The sequence below is a fragment of the Rhinoderma darwinii genome, chromosome 2 (assembly GCF_050947455.1).
Source record: "Rhinoderma darwinii isolate aRhiDar2 chromosome 2, aRhiDar2.hap1, whole genome shotgun sequence".
NCBI lineage: Eukaryota > Metazoa > Chordata > Amphibia > Anura > Rhinodermatidae > Rhinoderma > Rhinoderma darwinii.
In genome coordinates, this window is record NC_134688.1 from 115,503,801 (window position 1) to 115,526,640 (window position 22,840).

Below are 22,840 nucleotides of genomic sequence, written 5' to 3' on the forward strand. Positions count from 1 at the left end.
GAATTCCTTGAGGGGTGTAGTTTCCAAAATGGGGTCACTTCTGGTGGGTTTCCATTGCTTTGATACCTCTGGGGCTCTGCAAATGTGACATGGCACCCGAAAACCAATCCAACAAAATCTGTACTCCAAAGAACACACAGCGCTCCTTCCCTTCTGAGGCCTCCCATGGGCCCAAACGGCAGTTTATCACCACAAATGGGGTATTGCCGCACTCAGGACAAATTGGGCAACAAAATTGAGTATTTTATTTCTTGTGAAAATAAGAATTTTTGAGCTAAAATGACATATTATTGGAAAAAATATATTTTTTTTAAATTCCCAGCCCAATTCAAATAAGTTCTGTGAAGAAACTATGGGGTCTAAATGGTCACATTACCCATAAATGAATTCCTTGAGGGGTGTAGTTTCCAAAATGGGGTCACTTCTGGTAGGTTTCCATTGCTTTGATACCTCTGGGGCTCTGCAAATGCGACATGGCACCCGAAAACCAAACCAGCAAAATCTGTACTCCAAAGAACACACAGCGCTCCTTCCCTTCTGAGGCCTCCCATGGGCCCAAACGGCAGTTTATTGCCACAAATGGGGTATTGATGCACTCAGGAGAAATTGGGCAACAAAATTGAGTATTTTGTTCCCTGTGAAAATAAGAAATGTTGATAAAAAATTACATCTTATTGGAAAAAATGACATTTTTTTTAATGTCACAGCCCAATTGAAATAGGTGCTGTGAAAAAACTGTGCGGTCAAAATGCTAACAACAACCATAAATGAATTCCTTGAGGGGTGTAGCTTCCAAAATGGGGTCACTTTTGGTGGGTTTCCATTGCTTTGATACCTCTGAGGCTCTGCAAATGCGACATGGCACCCGAAAACCAATCCAACAAAATCTGGACTCCAACAAACATATAGCGCTCCTTTCCTTCTGAGCCCTCCCATGGGCCCAAACGGCAGTTTATCACCACAAATGGGGTACTGCCACACTAAGGACAAATTGGGCAACAAAATGGGGTATTTTGTTCCCTGTGAAAATAAGAAATTTTGATCACAAATGACATTTTATTGGAAAAAATGACATTTTTTTCATTTCAGAGCCCAATTCAAATACGTGCTGTGAAAAAAATGTGCGGTCAAAATGGTAACAACAACCCTAAATGAATTCCTTGAGGGGTGTAGTTTACAAAATGGGGTCACTATTGGGGGATTCCTACTGTTTTGACACCTCAACACCACTTCAAACCTGGCATGCTGCCTAAAATATATTCTAATAAAAAAGAGGACTCAAAATGCACTAGGTGCTTCTTTGCTTCTAGGGCTTGTCTTTTAGTCCACGAGAGCAGTAGGGCCACATGTGGGACATTTCTAAAAACTGCAGAATCTGGAAAATACATATTTAGTAGTGTTTCTCTGGTAAAACCTTCTGTGTTACAGAAAAAAAAATGAATAAAATTGAAATTCAGCAAGAAAAATGAAATTTGCAAATTTCACCTCCACTTTGCTTTAATTCCTGTGAAATGCCTGAAGGGTTTAAAAACTTTATAACTGCTGTTTTGAATACTTTGAGGGGTCTAGTTTTTAAAATGGGGTGTTTTATCAGGGTTTCTAATACATAGGCCCCACAAAGCCACTTCAGAACTCAAGAGGTACCTTAAAAAAAAGGCTTTTTAAATTTTCTTAAAAATATGAGAAATTGCTGTTTATGTTCTAAGCCTTGTAACGTCCAAGAAAAATAAAAGAATGTTCAAAAAACGATGCCAATCTAAAGTAGACATATGGGAAATGTGAACTAGTAACTATTTTGGGTGGTATAACCGTCTGTTTTACAAGCAGATGCATTTAAATTCTGAAAAATGCAATTTTTTCAAAATTTTCTCTAAATTTTGCAATTTTTCACCAATAAACACTGAATATATCGACCAAATTTTACCACGAACATGAAGCCCAATGTGTCACGAGAAAACAATCTGAGAATCGCTTGGGTAGGTTTAAGCATTCCGACGTTATTACCACATAAAGTGAAATATGTCAGATTTGAAAAATGGGCTCTGAGCCTTAAGGCCAAAACTAGGCTGCGTCCTTAAGGGGTTAATGTGAGGCACATGGAGGTTCAAAATTCATCACACCACGTGCCTCACATCTGAAAATGTAAGAACTTTTTTTAATATTATTGTTGGCAAAGTATCGTTTTGGTATCGAGTATCGCAATACTACACAAAGTATTGGTATCGACGTCCAATTTGTGGTTTGGTGACAACCCTAGCACGCAGTGCATAATTGATTATAGATTCTGTTAATCTGTTCCCTGCCGGGTAACATGTCAGAAGTTATGATCACTTAGACATTTTTCCAATTGTATTTCTAATAAAAAAGTATTTGCAGAGGTTAAAAATTGTGAAGTTACATACAATAATTATAGTAATATATGTTAAAATGTTATTTATATACAGAAAATAATTTATTGAATTATCTCTTGGTATTTTTTTCAATTTATTTAAGCCCTTGACGTATTATCACGTACATGATAAGCGTTAACCCCTTCCCGCCAAATCACGTACAGTTACGTGATTAAAACTGGTGTCTTACCGCCTTTTCACGTAACTGTACGTGATGGAGATGAAGCTGGCTCAGGAGCTGAGCCAGCGACATCACCGCCGGGTGACAGCTGTATGTTACAGCTGTCACCCTGAGGTATCGGCCAGGACCGGAGCTAGCATCCGATCCGGCCGATTAACCCCTCACATGCTGCGTTCAATAGAGATCGCAGCATGTGAGGAGTTTATAGCCACCGGCACCCCAGCAACGTGATCGCTGGGTTGCCGGTGGCTGCAAAGGCGACCGGAGGGCTAATACTTACCTCCCGTTCCCCCAGTAACGGAATCCTCCTATGCCCCGTCGTCGGCGGGGCCCAGGAGGCTTCCGGTACCATCGGCAAGATGACGCCGGCTCAGCTTCCGGCTCAGAAGCTGAGCCGGCGTCATCAGCAGTGGGTGTCCGCTGTATGTTACAGCGGACACCCCGATCTATCGCCAGGATCCGGAGCTAGCTCCGATTCCTGGCATTAACCCCTTCGATGCAGCGATCCATTGTTATCGCTGCATCCTAGAGGTTTGTAGGAAATCGGCAGCCTTGCCACGCGATGGCAAGGCTGGCGACTGCTACCATGGCAACAGGAGCCCTAGCAATGGACTCCTGTCTGCCATTACGTAAGCTGATTAGGCCCCGCCCAGAGGCGGAGCCTGATCGGCTTGCTGTCAGGGAACAACTGACAGTTCCAATACATTGCACTACATAGGTAGTGCAATGTATTAGAACATCAAACAAACAGTTGGACCTTCAAGTCCCCTAGTGGGACTAAAGAAAAGTGTAAAAAAAGTTAAAATAAAAGTTGTAAAACATACAATAAAAGTTTCAAGTAATAAAATAAAACACAATCGCCCTTTTTCCCTTATCAAGTCATTTATTATTGAAAAAAATAATAAAACCATACATATTTGGTATCGCTGCGACCGTAACGACCTAAACTATAAAAATATTATGTTATTTATCCAGCGCAGTGAACGCCGTAAAAAAAAACCCTCAAAAACACTGCCATAATTACTGTTTTTTTGGTCACTGTCTTCCAAAAATTGAAATAAAAAGTGATCAAAAAGTCGCATGTATCCAAAAATGGTACCTATAAAATCTATACCTCGTCTCGCAAAAAACAAACCATCACACCACTCCGTCGACGAAAAAATTTAAGTTATGGCTCTCACAACATGGCGACAGAAAAAATACATTCTCTTTCCAAAAGTAATTTTATTGTGCAAAAAGTTATAAAAAAATTCTAGAAATTAGGTATCGCCGGAATCGTACTGACCCGCAGAATAAAGGTAACATGTAGTTTATAACGTGTGGTGAACGCTGTATATTAAAAACTATGGCAGAATTGCTGTTTTTTTGTCACCTTGCCTCCCAAAAAAGGATAACAAGTGATCAAAAAGTTGCATGTACCCCAATATGGTACCAATAAAAGCTGCCGAGCTCACATATGCCCCACATTATAAACGGAAACAAGATTGATACTCCAAACAAAACTATTACCAAGCAAATTCCACGCTCCAAAAGCCAAATGGCGCTCCCACATATCTGAGCCCTACAGCATGCCCAAACAGCTGTTTACGTCCACATATATGGCATCGCCATACCCGGGAGAACCCTATTAACAATTTTTGAGGTGTGTCTCCCCAGTGGCATAAGCTGGGCACGACATATTTGACAATGAATTGGCATATCTAGGGAAAAATGTTAATTTGTACCTTCTGCAGCGCAATCATTTATGGAAAAGACACGTGGGGTAAAAATGCTCACTACACCCCTTTAATAAATGCCTTGAGGGGTGCAGTTTCCAACATGGGGTCACTTCTCAGGGGTTTCTTTTATTTCACATCAAAGCCTCTGCAATTGTGAACCAATACTTTATATGTCGCCAAATTAGGCCTCAATTTTACATGGTACTCTTTCACTCCTGAGCCCTGTCGAATGTCCAGGCAAAAGATTAGGGCCACACGTAGGGTGTTTCTAAAACCGGGAAACACCGCATAATAATTGAGAGCTGTCTTGTTATGGTGGCACAAGCCGGGCACCACATATTGGCATATCTATGGAAAAAATCCAATTTTCACTCTCCCACATCATGTGCACACGAATTTCTGCAAAACACCTGTGGGGTTAACATGCTCACTACACACCTAGGTGAATATCTTGAGGGTGTTGTTTCCAAAATGGGGTCACTTCTGGGGGGGATCCACTGTTTTGGTTCCACAGAGACTTTGCAAATGCGACATAGCGACCAGAAACCAAATGCAGCAAAATCTGTACACCAAAAGCAAATGGCGCTCCTTCCCTTCTGAGCCCTGCCGTGTGCCCAAACAGCAGTTTATGACCACGTGTGGGGTATTGCCGTACTCCAGAGAAGTTGCTTTACAAATGTTGGGGTTCTTTTTTTCCTTTATTTGTTGAGAAAATTACAAATTTGTAGCTAAAGCTACGTCTTATTGAAGAAAAAGGATTTTTTTTATTTTCACTGCCCAATTCTAATAAAATCTATGAAACACCTGTGGGGTCAAAATGCTCACTACACCCCTAGATGGATTCCTCAAGGGGTGTAGTTTTCTCAATGGAGTCACTTTTTTGGTGTTTTCACTGTTTTGTCCCCTCAGGTGCATTGTAAATGCGACATGGCCTCCGAAAACCATTCATGCTAAATTTGAGCTCCAAAAGCCAAATGGCGCTCTTTTCCTTTTAAGCCCTGCCGTATGTCCAAACAGCCATTTATTACCACATGTGGGGTATTGTTTTACTCGGGAGAAATTGCTTTACAAATGTTGCAGTGCTTTTTCTCCTTTAGTCCTTGTGGAAATTAGAAAAAATTAGCTAAACCTACATTTTTTTTGAAAGAATGTAGATTTTAATTTTCCCAGCCTACTTCCAATAATTTCTGCAAAAAATCTGCGGGGTCAAAATGCTCACTATACCCCTAGATAATTTCCTCAAGGGGTGTAGTTTCCCAAATGGGGTCACTTTTGGGGGGTTTCCACTGTTTTGGCACCGAAAGAGCCCTGCAAACCTGACATGGAGCCTAAAATATTTTCTAATAAAAAGGAGGCTCCAAAATCCACTAGGTGCTCCTTTGCTTCGGAGGCCGGTGCTTCAGTCCATTACCACACTAGGGCCACATGTGGGATATTTCTAAAAACTGCAAAATCTAGGCAATAAATATTGAGTTGCATTTCTCTGGTAAATACTTCTGTGTTACAGAAAAAATAAATTAAAAATGAATTTCTGCAAAAAACAAAATGAAGTTTGAACATTTCACCTCTACGTTGATTTAATTCCTGTGAAACGTCTAAAGGGTTAAGAAACTTTCTAAATGCTGTTTTGAATACTTTGAGGGGTGAAGATTTTAAAATGGGGTGACTTTTTGGCGGTTTCTAATATATAAGGCCCTAAAAGCCGCTTCACAACTGAACTGGCCCCTGTAAAAATAGCCTTTTGAAATTTTCTTGAAAATGTGAGAAATTGCTGCTAAAGTTCTAAGCCTTGTGACGTCATAGAAAAAAAAAATGACGTTCAAAAAACTATGCCGAACTAAAGTAGACATGTGGGGGATGTTAATTAGCAACAATTTTGTGTGGTATAACTGCCTGTCTTACAAGCAGATACATTTACATTTAGAAAAATGCACATTTTTGCAATTTTTCACAAAATTTTGGTGTTTTTCACTGATAAATATTGAATTTATCGACCACATTTTTCCACTATCATAAAGTCCAATGTCTCACGAGAAAACAATCTCAGAATCGCTTTGATAGGTAAAAGCGTTCCGGAGTTATTACCACATAAAGTGAAATATGTCAGATTTGAAAAAAATGGGTCTGGTCCTGAAGGCCAAAATGAGCTCGGTTCTGAAAGGGTTAAAGGGAAGTATGAAGCTGAAAGCGCTCCATACTCTGCAAGTGTCAGCTGTGTATTACAGCAGATAACGGGAACTAATGGCCAGTAGCAGCAATCGCGCTGTTCCTGGCCGTTTAACACCTCAAATGCTGCAATCGCGACCGTAACATCTGAGGTGTTGAAAAAAGGGGGGGGGGGTGGGAGGCTCCTACAGCACATTCGGCTCGCCCGCGACGAGATCGCAGGGTGAATATGGTTGTGATGGTAGCCTCTGTTAACCCTTTCCCGACCTATGACGAAAAGGAACGTCATGGTCGGCTGCTAGATCGCGCATCATGACTTTCATTTTCGTCAGTATTTCAAACTGTCACTCTGTGTAAACACAGAGTGACAAGCCCGCGCTGACAGCTGTCCTAGACAGCTGTCCATCAGTCTTGCCGGTCAGCTGACCATCGCCGCTGCTTTCAGCAATTAACCCCTTAAATGCGGCGACGGATTGCCATTCATCGGCAGCCCGCACAAAGTGATTGTGGGGGCTGCCAATGCTTGTTGTGGCAATCAGAGGCTAGACAATAGCCTCCGGGTTGCCAAGTACGGAAGCCTCGGAGGGACAGCCTCCGGCCGGTCCTCCTCGACTTCCTGTCAGAGTGACAGTTACGTCACGATGACAGTTAGAGTACATTACACTACGTGTGTAGTGTAATGTACTCTAGCAGTGATCAAAGCTGCAAGTCTAAATGTCCACTAGTGGGACAAGTAAAAAAAAGTAATAAAAATGTTTTAAAAAAAGTGTAAAAATAAAAGTTAGAAGTTATATAAACACAAAATGTTAAAAAAGTACACATATTTGGTATCACCGCGTTCGTAACGACCTGAACTATAAAACTATAATGTTATTTTTCCCGCAAGATGAACACCCCCAAAAAAATCAATAAAAAACTACAACAGAATTACAATTTTTTGGGTCACCACCCCTCCCAAAATAAAGAATAAAAAGTGATCAAAAAGTCGCATGTACCCAAAAATAGTACCAATAAAAACTTCAATCCGTCCCGCAAAAAACAAGCCCTTACACAGCTTTTTTTGACTAAAAAATAAAAAAATGATGGCTCTCAGAATATGGTGACACAGAATTTTTTTTTTTTTATAAATAAGTGATTTTATTGTGCAAACGCTAAAAAAAAGGAAAAAAAACCTATATACATGTGGTATTGCCGTAATCGTACCAACTCGCAGAATAAAGTAAAAATGTCATTTATAGCGTACGGTGAACGCCGCAAAAAAAACCGAAAAAACTGTGTCAGAATTCCTGTTTTTTGGTCAGTATTGCAAAAAAATTGAATAAAAAGTGATCAAAAAAATCGCATTTACCCCAAAATGGTACCAGTAAAAACTACAGATTGTCCCGCAACAAATAAGCCCTCACAGGGCTCCGGTGGTGAAAAAATAAAAAAGTTCTGGCTCTCAGAATATGGCGATGAAAAATGTGCAGAGTGTTACAAAATCGGATAAGATCGGGCGCCATTTATCAGTGCGACACCGGCCACACATCTATGAATTATTATTTATTTACCGCATTATTATACCCTCTTATTATGCCCTGATGTTCTCCGCACAGATTACATATGCCCCCACATTATAAACTGAAATACCAGCGAAACCCCAAACAGAATTACTACCAAGCAAAATCTGCGCTCCAAAAGCAAAATGGCGCTCCCTCCCTTCTGAGCCCTGCAGCGTGCCCAAGCAGCAGTTTGCGCCCACATATATGGCATCACCATACCCGGATGAACCCGCTTAACGTTTTATGAGGCATTTGTCTTCTGTGGCACAAACTCGGCACAACATATTATGCACTAAAATGGCATATCAGTGGAAAATTGCAATTTTCACTTTGAACTATCTGCTGTGCATTAACCCCTTTGCGCACTATGACTTAATTGCCCGTCATGGTGCGGGGGTTGATGTATGGAGCCGGCTCACGTGCTGAGCCCGCTCCATATGCTGCGGGTGTCAGCTGTGTATTACAGCTGACACCCAGGACTAACGGACAGGAACAGCGATCGCTCTGTTACAGAAGCCTGTAAGAATAACAATATACTGCAATACATTAGTATTGCAGTGTATTGTACCAGCGATCCAATGATCGCTGGATCAAGTCCCCTAAGGGGATTAATAAAATGTGTAGAAGAATTAAAGTTACTAGTAGTCAGAATTTGTTTTTTTAAAGTTAAAAAAACAAACCACCTTTTCCCATTTTTATTCTAAAGTAATGTAAAAAAAATGAACAAAATTGGTATCGCTACGTCCGAAAAAGTCCGAACTATTACAATATACCATTATTTAATTCGTACAGTGAACAGCTTAAAAAAAAATTATAATTGAAACCGCCAAAATCGCTGTTTTTTTTTTTTTTGTCACATTAGCTCTAAAAAAAAAAATGTAATACAACTTTTTAAGTACCAAAAAAATGGTACCAATAAAAACTACAGCTCCTCCCGCAAGAAATAAGCCCTCCAACCACTCTATTGATGGAAAAATAAAAAAGTTATGGCTCTTGGAAGGCGGGGTTTCCACTGTTTTGGTCCCTACAGTGCATTGCAAATGCGACATTGCACCGAAAACCATTCCAGCAAAATCAGAAATCCAAATGGCGCTCCTTCCCTTCTGAGCCCTGCTGTGGGTCCAAACAGGAGTTTCTTACCACATATGGGGTATTGTCGTAATCGGGAGACATTGCTTTACAAATGTTGAGGTGCATTTTCTTCGTTATTCTTTGTAAATATTAAAAATTTCTATGTTGTTTCAGAAAAAAAGTAGATTTTAATTTTTACAGACTAATTCCAATATATTTAGCGAAAAACCTGTGTGGTCAAAATGCTAACTATACCCCTAGATAAATTCCTTGAGAGGTGTAGTTTTCAAAATAGGGTCACTTTTGGGGGTGTTTCCACTGTTTTAGTCCCTCTAGGGCGTTTGCAAATGCGACATGGCACCGAAAACCATTCCAGCAAAATCAGAAATCCAAATGGCTACTCCTTCCCTTCTGAGCCCTGCTGTGGGTCCAAACAGCAGTTTATTACCACATACGGGGTATTGATGTAATCGGGAGACATTGCTCTACAAATGTTGGGGTGCATTTTCTTCGTTATTCCTTGTAAATATTAAAAAATGTCTATGTTGTTTCAGAAAAAAAGTAGATTTTAATTTTTACAGATTAATTCCAATATATTTAGTGAAAAACCTGTGTGGTCAAAATGCTAACTATACCCCTAGATAAATACCTTAAGGGGTCTAGTTTTCGAAATGGGGTCGTTTATGGGAAGTTTCTATCGTTCTGGCAGCTCAAAGCTTCTCCAAATGTGCAGTGGGGCCTAAAACATTTTCAAGCAAAATATGGGTCCTGAAAACCTCCAGGTGCTCCCTTCCTTTGGGGCCCTGCCGTGTGTCCAAACAATGCATTAGGGCCACAAGGTAGGTATTTTTGAAAACAGGAGAAACAGGGTGATACATTTTGTGGTGTGTTTCTTCATTTTCATGTTCGCTTTACAAAGAAATCGTTCTTCAAACTGATACTTTTATGAAAAAAGTGAAATTATTATTTTTTTCACCTGTTATGCATTAAATTTAGCAAAAAACTGTGGGGTCAAAATACTTACTATACCCCTAAATAAATACCTTAAGAGGTCTAGTTTTCTAAATGGGGTCGTTTATGGGGAGTTTCTATCGTTCTGGCAGCTCAAAGCTTCTCCAAATGTACAGTGGGGCCTAAAACATTTTCAAGCAAAATATGAGTCCTGAAAGCCTCCGGGTGCTCCTTTCCTTTTGCGCCCTGCCGTGTGTCCAGGCAACGCATTAGGGCCACAATGTGGGTATTTTTGAAAACAGGAGAAACAGGGTGATAGATTTTGTAGTGTGTTTCTTCATTCTCATGGTCGCTTTACAAAGAAATCGATCTTCAAACTGATACTTTTATGAAAAAAAGTGATTTTTTTTTTTTTTCACCTATGTATTAAATTTAGCAAAAAGCTGTGGGGTCAAAATACTTACTATACCCCTAGATAAATACTTTAAGGGGTCTAGTTTTCTAAATGGGGTCATTTGTGGGGGGTTTCCATCATTCTGAGATCTACAGTGAAGGAAATAAGTATTTGATTCCTTGCTGATTTTGTAAGTTTGCCCACTGTCAAAGACATGAACAGTCTAGAATTTTTAGGCTAGGTTAATTTTACCAGTGAGAGATAGATTATATTTAAAAAAAAAAACAGAAAATCACATTGTCAAAATTATATATATTTATTTGCATTGTGCACAGAGAAATAAGTATTTGATCCCTTTGGCAAACAAGACTTAATACTTGGTGGCAAAACCCTTGTTGGCAAGCACAGCAGTCAGACGTTTTTTGTAGTTGATGATGAGGTTTGCACACATGTTAGATGGAATTTTGGCCCACTCCTCTTTGCAGATCATCTGTAAATCATTAAGATTTTGAGGCTGTTGCTTGGCAACTCGGATCTTCAGCTCCCTCCATAAATTTTCGATGGGATTAAGGTCTGGAGACTGGCTAGGCCACTCGATGACCTTAATGTGCTTCTTTTTGAGCCACTCCTTTGTTGCCTTGGCTGTATGTTTCGGGTCATTGTCGAGCTGGAAGACCCAGCCACGAGCCATTTTTAATGTCCTGGTGGAGGGAAGGAGGTTGTCACTCAGGATTTGACGGTACATGGCTCCATCCATTCTCCCATTGATGCGGTGAAGTAGTCCTGTGCCCTTAGCAGAGAAACACCCCCAAGACATAATGTTTCCACCTCCATGCTTGACAGTGGGGACGGTGTTCTTTGGGTCATAGATAGCATTTCTCTTCCTCCAAACATGGCGAGTTGAGTTAATGGCAAAGAGCTCAATTTTAGTCTCATCTGACCACAGCACCTTCTCCCAATCACTCTCAGAATCATCCAGATGTTCATTTGCAAACTTCAGACGGGCCTGTACATGTGCCTTCTTGAGCAGGAAGGACCTTGCGGGCACTGCAGGATTTTAATCCATTACAGCGTAATGTGTTACCAATGGTTTTCTTGGTGACTGTGGTCCCAGCATCCTTGAGATCATTAACAAGTTCCCCCCGTGTAGTTTTCGGCTGAGCTCTCACCTTCCTCAGGATAAAGGATACCACATGAGGTGAGATTTTGCATGGAGCCCCAGATCGATGTCGATTGACAGTCATTTGGTATTTCTTCCATTTTCTTACTATTGCACCAACAGTTGTCTCCTTCTCACCCAGCGTCTTACTTATGGTTTTGTAGCCCATTCCAGCCTTGTGCAGGTCTATGATCTTGTCCCTGACATCCTTAGAAAGCTCTTTGGTCTTGCCCATGTTGTAGAGGTTAGAGTCAGACTGATTAATTGAGTCTGTGGACAGGAGTCTTTTATACAGGTGACCATGTAAGACAGCTGTCTTTAATGCAGGCTCCAAGTTGATTTGGAGCGTGTAACTGGTCTGGAGGAGGCTGAACTCTTAATGGTTGGTAGGGGATCAAATACTTATTTCTCTGTGCACAATGCAAATAAATATATATAATTTTGACTATGTGATTTTCTTTTTTTTATATAATCTATCTCTCAGATTAACCTAGCCTAAAAATTCTAGACTGTTCATGACTTTGACAGTGGGCAAACTTACAAAATCAGCAAGGGATCAAATACTTATTTCCTTCACTGTATGAGCCTCTGAAAACCTGGCTTGGTGCAGGAAAACAAAATGTACTTCAAAATTTATAAAATTATTATTCAATTTGTAAGTCCTCTAAATTGCTAAAAATTTATTTTATTTTTTCAAAAGTGCTGCCAAAATAGAGTAAAGAGATGGAAATATATATTTAATTTAAAAAATTGTACAGTATGTGTGTACATATGTGACATATTGCAGTTAAAAATAGGGAAAAATTATAATTTTTACCAAATTTCTTCCATTTTTCTATTTTTTAATTAATTTCCGCAAATCGTATCAGTCTACTTTTACCACTAAAATAAAGTACAACATGTGACGAAAAAACAATGTCAGAATTACTTGGATATTCAAAACTTTCAGAGTTATTTTCTGATAAAGTCAGACATACCAGATTTGACAAATCTGGCTTGGTCATTAAGGTACAAACATGCCCGGTCATTAAGGGGTTAAGCCCTGCCTGTGTTTACAGAAGCTGTAAAAATGACAATATACTGCAATATATTAGTATTAGTATCGTTAGATCGCTGGTTCAAGTCCCCTTGGGTGGCTAATAAAATGTGTCAAAAGAGTTTAATAAAGTTATCAGTAGTGAAAAAAAAAATTCAAGTTAATTTCCTCTAAAGTAATGTGAAAAATAAAAAAAATAAACAAAATTGGTATCGCTGCGTCTGTAAAAGTCTGAAGTATTACAATATACCATTATTTAAATCGCATGGTGGACGCAGTAAAAAATAAAAAAATTTAAACCGCCAAAATCGCTGTTTTTTTGTTCACCTTAGCTCTCATAAAAATGTTTATAAAAAGTGATCAAAAGGTTGTATGTACCAAAAAAAGGTACCAATAAAAACTACAGCTCATCCTGCAAAAAAATAAGCCCTCACAGCGCTCAATCTACGAAAAATAAAAAAAGTTATGTTTTTTTGGTAAAAGTAGTAACATATAAAGAAACCTATATAAATTTGGCATCACCGTAATCGTATTGATCCGCAGAATAAAGTTATGTTGTCATTTTTACCGCAGACTTTTTACCGCACAGAGAAAGCCATAAAAACTAAAAACAATGGAGGAATCGCAGTTTTTTCACATTTCAGCCCACAAAGAATTTATTTCAGTTTCCCACTACATTACATGGTACTTTAAATTCTGCCATTAGAAACTACAACTCCTCCCGCAAAAATTAAGCCCTCAGACCGCTCTATTGACGGAAAAATAAAAAAGTGTCTCAGTCCTTAAGGGGTTAACAGTAATAAGAAAATCGAGATTCAAATCGAAAATCGCCCATAGGGTTGGAAAAAAATCTAGATTTTTTATTTATTTTTTTTGTAAAATCGACCAGCCCTACTTTGGTCCATAACTAGCCCAGTCTGGCCAAACTATAGGCACGTCTATGACAGCCTACAATCCTGGTCTGGCCAATTTATAGGCACATCTATGGTCACCAACTGGCCCAGTCTGGCCAAATTATAGGCACATATATGGTCCACAACTAGCCCAGTCTGACCAAATTATAGGCACATCTATGGTCACTAGCTGGCCCAGTTTAGCCAAATAATAGTTACGTCTTTGGTCCACAACTAGTCCTGTCTGGCCAAGTTATAGGCATGTTTATGGTCACCAACTAACCCAGTCTAGCCAAATTATAGGCACGTCTATGGTCACCAACTAGCCCAGTCTTGCCAAATTATAGGCATGTCTATGGTCACCAACTGGCCCAGTGGGGCCAAGTTATAGGCACGTCTATGGTCCACAACTAGCCTAGTCTGGCCAAAATATAGGCACATCTATTGTCACCAACTGTCCTAGTCTGGCCAAATTGTAAACACGTCTACTATGGTCACTACCTGGCCCAGTGTGGCCAAATTATAGGCACGTCTATGAACACTGAATGGCCCAGTCTGGCCAAAGTATAGGCACGTCTAGTCACTAGCTGGCCCAATTACAGGGACGTCTATGGACACCGAATGGCCCAGTGGGGCCAAATTATAGGCACGTCTATGGTCCACAACTGGCCCAGTCTGGCCAAGTTATAGGCACGTCTATGGTCCACAACTAGCCTAGTCTGGCCAAAATATAGGCACATCTATTGTCACCAACTGTCCTAGTCTGGCCAAATTGTAAGCACGTCTACTATGGTCACTACCTGGCCCAGTGCGGCCAAATTATAGGCACGTCTATGAACACTGAATGGCCCAGTCTGGCCAAAGTATAGGCACGTCTATAGTCACTAGCTGGCCCAATTATAGGGACGTCTATGGACACCGAATGGCCCAGTGTGGCCAAATTATAGGTGTGTCCGTCTATGGTCCACAACTGGCCACAAGTATGGCTACCTTCAAGCCTGGTGTAGCCAAATTATTGGAATGTATATGGCCACCAACTGTCCCATTCTGGCCAAGTTATATGCAGGTCTGTGGCCACCTATAGTCCCAGTTCCCACTTTGCTTTACAATGCAGGGGTAGATACTAAAGATAATTGACTGACTCCATTGTTGGAGTCTTAATAAAAGCCGTGTACTAAGCTGGAAAGCTACAGCTATGTGACTGCAGGTAATACATGGCATGCGGCACCACTCGGAGCTCTCCACTTATGGCGCACAAGTTCATCCACCATTGCTTGTCGCGGCATCGGCGGGCAGACAGATTTCCATCCCAGACCCCTGGCGGATTAGATATGGATAGCGGGTGTGAGGCTGACTCGGATGTTTAGAGCTGGGCGGGTCCTGCGTCTCTGATTCACTGACTGGCCCGGTGCCAAGCAGAAGGATGCCGCAGTGTTCATCCGCAGCCCGCCCGGTCACCCTGAGAAATCCTGGGCTGTGCCGGAGCACTGGATCCCTCTGTGCGGCTAATGGAGGCGCATAGCCCGACACGACTGTGTTATAAGGCCGGGGGATGAGTCGCCTCCTGTGCTGTGATTTATTGTCATTTCATTGATCATGTGCTTGTCTGCATTGCAGCTGCCCGTATATCCCACGTCCACATTTTTTTTCGAATAGCAAATACGTATTCATTCTCCTCAGTGGACGCGACGTAAAGTCGCCGAATATTGTCACAGGGCTGTACACGTACTATTGTATGTCGCGACACAATGCTCACGATACCCCGATACAGTTTATGATACTGTTTAAAACCTTGCTAATAAGTATGAGACTATTGAAGAATACATAAGGTACACTACAAGCCGCCATAAATATCCTGCCGTACCCCATGAAGAAGGCTCCGCCATATTAGGTACATGAAGCTGCGGCTCGGTGATCAGCATCAGCCTCCCAGATTCGTACATCGCCTGCAGAACCGCAGCCAATCAGAAAATTGCAGCATTTCATTAGCATATCGAGGGCTGACGTCGCCGGCTAGGTGATATAAAAGATGAGTCCTCGGCTCGGCTTTTCATTCTGTTACTTACATCCGCTCGTAGCTGTTGGATAAAGTAACGTTCATTTTATTATTTTTTTAATTCTTATTCTTCACTGACTTCTTATCTTTCAATATGGTAAGTAGCAGGCACTCTCTCTAGTCATCCTTTTGCTTGGTTCGATATCACTGCTTTATTCCGTTTGTGATGTGCAGATGCTGAGTGAGAGGGTTTTAACGCATTATTGGTACAAAACCGCATGTGTGAACTGATGGCTTGTGTTCTGAGGCGACTGACCTGGTTTATGTGCGTTTCCCTTATCAATGGATCTTCCCGTGCTTGAGGCGGCAGTTGGGGGAGGGGCGCGTAGCTGTAAATGCTTCCGGTGTAATTATGTCTTGCACAATGATGAGACTGCTGTTTTAGTGTTGAGACCCCTAAGTGACAACCTCCAGAAACAGCTGCTGACAGCAGTCCCATCATCACTACGGTATGTGACATTATGTAGCGATGATGGGGGGGGGGGATTCTGTAGTAATTCTAAGTACACCCATAAAAAAGACTGGTCAGCCCCTCCCAATAAAAGGGCTGATAACAGGGACCAGTGGCTGCAGATTTAGAAAGCAGGAGGAATTGCTGCCTCCCTGTACCGCGGCTGCGGTTCAGATCGCACTGAGCCTGGGATGTCTAATAACACTGGATGGTGCTGAAACGGAGAGCAGCTGCTGGGAGGAGTTATTAGCCGCCATTGCTTACTAAGCTCTGGGTCGCAGGATAATCCTGATTCGCTTGAAAGCTTATGTTCCTCTCTGTCAGATGATGACATGCGGGGGTGGAGACATCATCGTAGACTTCTCTATGCTAACATGGAAGTAGTCAGGTGACCACTGGAGGTGGAGGGATTGGTGTAGGCATGATCAATTATTGTCATTAACCCCTTCTAGCTGCGCATCAGACTGCTTTGTGGCGTCACAAAGGAACATCTACTTCATGTGATGTCAGGGGAGACTGAAGAACTCCTTTACTAACCTACAAGGTTTTTTGTCATTAATATTCCTTATACCAGTGAAGAATGTATAGCAGAAAACTACCATCATGTGTTGATTTGATACTTAAAGGAGTTGTCCAGTTTAGAAAAACCTTTTTTATGCACCTTGTTAGGGAATTCTGAGTTATAGCAACTTCCCAGTACTAGGACAAGATTCTGAATATGACTGGGTAGATGGAGTTATATTACCTGGTGCCCTCCAGTTGCGCCCCTCTGTGGTTGGATCTGCAGCTCTGGGGTATCCTCTGTGTTGTCTCAATAATGGCTACAGCACTTCACAGACTGAGCCTAAGACACTCCCTTTGTTTTCGGATTGGCCAGAACGGGTCACATGAGCAGCTCTGGCCCATCCGAGAACAGTGTGAGTATCTCAGACTCAGTGTTGTCTCAACATGGCTACAGCGATACTTACACTGTTCTCGGATTGGCCAGAGCTGCTCATGTGACCAGTTCTGGCCAATCCGAAAACAAAGGGAGTGTCTTAGACTCAGTCTGTGAAGTGCTGTAGCCATTATTGAGACAACACAGAGAGGACCCACAGCAGAGGAGGATACCAGGTAATATGATTTTATATACTCTGTCATATTTAAAATGCTGTTGTGGGACCGGTGGGTCGCTTTAATATAAGGGCCCCTGGTCAGGATCCTCTAATGGTACTGTCGTGCATTACATGTACAAGTTGATTTGAATTGGCACTGTGTAATGCTTCATTTCCCCTGTGGTGGTGCTGTAGGGAAATAACACTTACTGCCATGTTTCCCCACAGAGTACAGATGAATGCTTGGGGACCCAGCAGGGAGACCCTTTTTGATCTGCTTATTGTCAAGGGACCCTTCTAACAAGTAGGGATTGTGCAAAGCGGAGAACCCCCTTTTAAGCCTTATGTATTAATAAAATTATTTTTTTTCCAGCGTGAATGCATCTCTATACACGTTGGTCAGGCTGGTGTGCAGATTGGTAATGCCTGCTGGGAGCTGTACTGCCTGGAACATGGCATCCAGCCTGATGGGCAGATGCCCAGTGACAAGACCATTGGAGGAGGCGATGATTCCTTCAACACTTTTTTCAGCGAGACTGGAGCTGGCAAGCATGTCCCTAGAGCCGTGTTTGTGGACCTGGAGCCAACAGTTATTGGTACGGCTATGTCATTGTGTGTTGGCTTCATTGTTTAGAATTATTGTTTGCTCAGTGGCCCAATCACATATATGTTTGTCTTTGCAGATGAAGTACGCACTGGAACATACCGTCAGTTATTCCATCCAGAACAGCTAATTACAGGAAAGGAAGATGCTGCCAATAACTATGCCCGGGGGCACTACACTATCGGCAAGGAAATTATTGACTTGGTGTTGGACAGAATTCGTAAATTGGTGAGTACACTTTTTACGACTGCTAGTTTTAAATCGACCAGTAAACCTGAACGTCATGTTGCTTAGATCAGAGCTGCCTGTACAAGCTTGTGAAGGATACAGAAGCTTTTCTGGCCTAAAGAATACAGACTTCACAGGACTAAAGAATACCGGCTTCAAGTAGCAGTGTACACCGACTGGCTTCCTTTCTAGTAATTCCACTGAAGTGTTTGTTAAATGACCTACTTAAAGGCGATGTATACCTTTTGAAAATATATATTTTTTTTATATGTAAAAATGTCTCACCAGTGTGATTGGTGCAACTTTCCAAATACTCTTTATTAAAAATTATTTTTGCTTTTTGAGATACAGCTACTTTGTATTCTGTATGCAGAGCAGCTGTATCATGCGCTAATACCTGAGTCAGTCAGGTCCGTGGGACTGACTGGTGCAGTGAATGCGGGATCTGCGTGTTTCTGGCACGCAGGATCCACCCGTAATCGATCACATCTAAGTTATGAACTTAGATGTGATCGATAACCGTTCGATCCTTCTTGTCAGACACACAGGATCCGCTGACAACGAACACATCAGTCCCGCGGATCTGACAGATACAGATTTCAGAGCTAGATACAGCTGCTCTGTATCTCAAAGTCAAAATCATTTTCAATAAAGTATTTTAAAAGTTGCACTAATCACACTGGTGAGACATATATATATTTTTTTATAAATAAAATGATTTCAAGAGGCTCTGTCACCAGAGTATAAGTGCCCTATCTCCTACATAATCTGGTGACAGAGCCTCTTTAAACAAAATTTAAGTGTATTGTCTAAAATGCATATTTGTATGATCTGTTTAAAGGGAATGTGTTGCCGGAAAAACATGTTTGTTTTTTTTTTAATTAAACATTTAGTGTGTAGGTGATTAAACATTGTTCAAATTTTTTTTATTTTTTTCACGAGTCAGGAAATATTATAAATTAGATTCTAATTTATAATATTTCCCATTGCTGGTCACTAGATGGAGCTATTCCCAAAATTGCAGCATTGCAAAATTGGGTAAAAAGCCCTCGCTCTAGTGAGCTCTCAGCATCCCCCCCTCCTTTATCCTGACTAGTGCCGGGATAAACGAGGGGTTTGAACGATCTAACCTCCTACACTGTGTGTCGCCATTTTTTGAGCTAACACACAGTGTAGAAGGTTAACATACAATAGTAAACGTACACAAACACGAACATACATTGAAATCTCTTACCTGCTTCTGCCGCCGCGGCTCCCTCCGGCCCGTCCGCTCCGTCTGCTGCCGCTGGTCCAAGTGCACAAGTCCGGAAGCCGCGACCGGAAGTAGTAATCTTACTGTCCGGCCGCGACTTCCGGTCCACAGGAAAATGGCGCCGGACGGCGCCAATTTCAAATTGGACTGTGTGGGAGCGGCGCATGCGCAGTTCCCACACAGACGGCGTACACAGAAGTGGATGGGACGGGAGCCGTTCGCAGTCCCTATGGGACTGTGGCTGCCGTATTCCATGTCTGTATGTGTCGTTAATCGACACATACAGAAATGGAACAAAAAATGGCAGCCCCCATAGGGAAGAAAAAGTGTAAAAATAAGAAAAAGTAAAACACAAACACACAAATAAATATAAACGTTTTTAATAAAGCACTAACATCTTTAACATATGAAAAATAAATTTGTGATGACACTGTTCCTTTAAGGGGTTGTCTGCTATTAAAAAAAGGGATTATTTTTTCACCAGAAATGGCCGGATTCTGGTACATGAGCCGTGCCTAGTATTGCAGCCCAGACCCAATTACTTTAATTTTTTGCTGAGCTGCAATACCACGGACAGCCCATGGAACAAGAGTGCACCTGTTCCTGGGGGAAAGCACACAAAGTATTGGCTAGTAGAAATCTCATCTTCTCTTTATATGTAGAGGAGCCTAATATTAACCATGTACATTTAATAGCTGTCAGGCAAACACTCTTTAGACCGACTGCTTTCTTTCTTGACTCCCCCATAAACGTATACATGTATGTTTGTTTATTTCACCGAGGAGAGGGAAGTAAGGCCTAATTCACATGACAGGGTCCGAGTGTCGGCCGGGAAAATCTCCCGTTTTTGGCCGATTTTCCCGGCCGGTTTGCATCCGTTCCGGGCCGTGTTGCCGTTTTTACCGGCCGATTTGCAGCCGTTTTTTTCCCTGACCGTTTTTTAATCGGATGAATTTTTTGCACTTTACTTTACTTTTATTTTTTTATTATTATGGTCTGTCCCTCAAAGGTCAAAAAAGACCTTTTTGGAACTTTTAATATTTTTTTTCTTTCTTTTACACCATGTTTTTCCACTGTAGCTGGAGCTGCACAGCAGCCCCAGTTACAGGGGAAATCAGCCCTCTCAAAGTGACGATTGTCACGAATAGGGCTGTGCTGGCTCTAGTTAGACCCAGCAGCAGCCTGCCACTAACGGCACCCGGCGATCATGTGACCAGTCACATGATCCCCGGGAGGAATAGAGACCGCGCCACTGCTGCTGTCCCTATTCCTATACACAGCGTTCATTGAGCGCTGTGTACAAGTAATCAGAGAAGACAGAAGCAGCGAAAGCTGCTTCTATCCTCTCCTCAGGGTCCCCGGCAGTCACTGACAGCCGGAGACCCGACATTCATCTGCCCGATCGCGCGGGCAGCAAGTTAAAACCCGAGCCGTAAAAAGTCTATGGCTCAGGTTTTAAGGACCCGTCCCTGACCGCTGGCGGTAAAAATACAGTCAGCGGTCGGGAACCGTAACAAGCAGGGGAAGGGAGCCAGCGCAGTGCTCCCTTCCACCTGCTGTACACCCCGGCCCTGCCACACAGTATCTCCAGCGTAGCCATTCGTCCGAATGGAATCAACTCCTCCTCACATGCACTCTGCGCTGTGAGGAGGAGGAGAGAGTGCGCGAGCGACGGTAGACCCGGCCATCACTCGGACACATTCCGGTGATGGCCGTGTATTACCCGGCCCCATAGACTTCTATGGGAGCCGGGCGGCTGGGTACCCGGCCGAAAATAGGGCATGTCCCATTTTTTGACGGCCGATTTTCCCGGCCCGTCAAAAAATCGGTCGTGTGTATAGCCCCATTAGGGGTCTATTATTCCTAATGCAGCCGGGTGCCGGCCGATTTATGAACGGCCGGCACCCGGCCGGGAAACCCTGTAGTGTGAATCCCGCCTAAGCCTTTGGCAGAGTTCATAATATTTAGAATAACTATCATAGGACATGTTGAGATGCTGCTTTTACCCTACATCTCCTCTTGGGTTAAATCATACGCATTAGATTGTCCGTGGGCTCAGCCTTACACTGATGTAATTTAAAGTACATAGTTTCTTAATTGACTAGTCATGTTGGCCCCCAGACTTGTTTTCTCTCTAACTTCACTATTTGTGTTTTTGTTTTTCTTTCTCCCCCCCCCCCCCCTTAGGCTGACCAATGCACAGGTCTTCAGGGTTTCTTGGTCTTTCACAGCTTTGGTGGTGGCACTGGTTCTGGCTTCACCTCTCTTCTCATGGAACGTCTCTCAGTTGATTATGGAAAGAAGTCCAAACTAGAATTCTCCATCTACCCAGCTCCCCAAGTGTCCACTGCTGTTGTTGAGCCCTACAACTCCATCCTTACCACTCACACCACCCTTGAGCACTCAGACTGTGCTTTCATGGTAGACAATGAGGCCATCTATGACATCTGCCGAAGAAATCTAGATATTGAGCGGCCCACTTACACCAACTTGAACCGCCTTATTAGTCAGATAGTGTCCTCTATCACAGCTTCCCTCAGATTTGATGGAGCCCTGAATGTAGATCTGACAGAGTTCCAGACTAACTTGGTGCCCTATCCTCGTATCCACTTCCCTCTTGCCACCTATGCCCCAGTCATCTCAGCAGAGAAAGCCTACCATGAGCAGCTTTCTGTGTCCGAGATCACAAATGCTTGCTTTGAGCCAGCCAACCAGATGGTGAAATGTGACCCACGTCATGGTAAATATATGGCTTGTTGCCTGTTGTACCGTGGTGATGTGGTGCCCAAAGATGTTAATGCAGCTATTGCCACCATCAAGACCAAACGTAGCATCCAGTTTGTGGACTGGTGCCCAACTGGTTTTAAGGTTGGTATCAACTATCAGCCACCAACTGTGGTTCCAGGTGGGGATCTGGCCAAGGTACAGCGGGCTGTGTGTATGCTGAGCAACACCACTGCTATTGCAGAGGCCTGGGCTAGACTGGACCATAAGTTTGACCTTATGTATGCCAAGCGTGCCTTTGTGCACTGGTATGTAGGTGAGGGTATGGAGGAGGGAGAGTTCTCTGAGGCCCGTGAGGACATGGCTGCTCTAGAGAAGGATTATGAGGAAGTTGGTGTAGACTCTGTGGAGGGAGAAGGTGAGGAGGAAGGTGAAGAGTATTAAACCAGATTTTGCTACTTTACAGGCATGTGTTTTACCCATCAGAATGCAGCTGAAAACCGAAACTTTTTAAACTGTATTGCCCAATCTTTCAAATGGTTTGACAGGTGAAAGTATGACAATCTGTTTTTAGTTATTGATAAATTTTTCAATCATGTCTTTGTTTCATCAGTGTAACATGTATCGAATCTGGATTAAAAAACTAAAAAATCTAAAAGTTTTTTGTGTGATCCAACTTGAGAAGTAAATAATGCTGGGCTTGACTGCAGACTTGTAGTGCTAGACACCTATTTTACGTCTAGTTCCTCTTGTGGACGATTCAGAATAAAACATTTGGATGAAGAAAAACATTTTCCAAAGGAAATATTTTCCTACTGGAAATCGTTCCCATCTTTTGGTAAAACAAAAGGAGAGAACGACTCCCGATAAGGTCATGTAGTAATTTTAAAACAAATGACGTAGGCAGCGTGGACTCTTTAAGATGATGTGT

The 22,840-nt window shown here is 42.2% G+C and overlaps 1 protein-coding gene and 1 long non-coding RNA gene across 2 annotated transcripts; one reads left to right on the plus strand and one right to left on the minus strand.

Annotated features, from left to right (window-relative positions):
• Positions 1 to 15,266: 15,266 nt before the first annotated feature.
• On the minus strand, positions 15,267 to 16,448 carry LOC142742444 (uncharacterized). Its single transcript, XR_012881382.1, has 2 exons — positions 16,272 to 16,448; positions 15,267 to 15,578 (listed from the first exon to the last, which is right to left on the minus strand). It is a non-coding gene; the product is annotated as an uncharacterized LOC142742444 (long non-coding RNA).
• TUBA1B (tubulin alpha 1b) lies at positions 15,543 to 22,567 on the plus strand. The gene is made up of 4 exons (XM_075852180.1): positions 15,543 to 15,653; positions 17,475 to 17,697; positions 17,785 to 17,933; positions 21,373 to 22,567. Exons 1-4 carry the CDS (start codon positions 15,651 to 15,653, stop codon positions 22,351 to 22,353), a joined length of 1,356 nt encoding a protein of 451 aa, XP_075708295.1. The 5' UTR covers positions 15,543 to 15,650; the 3' UTR covers positions 22,354 to 22,567.
• Positions 22,568 to 22,840: the final 273 nt, after the last annotated feature.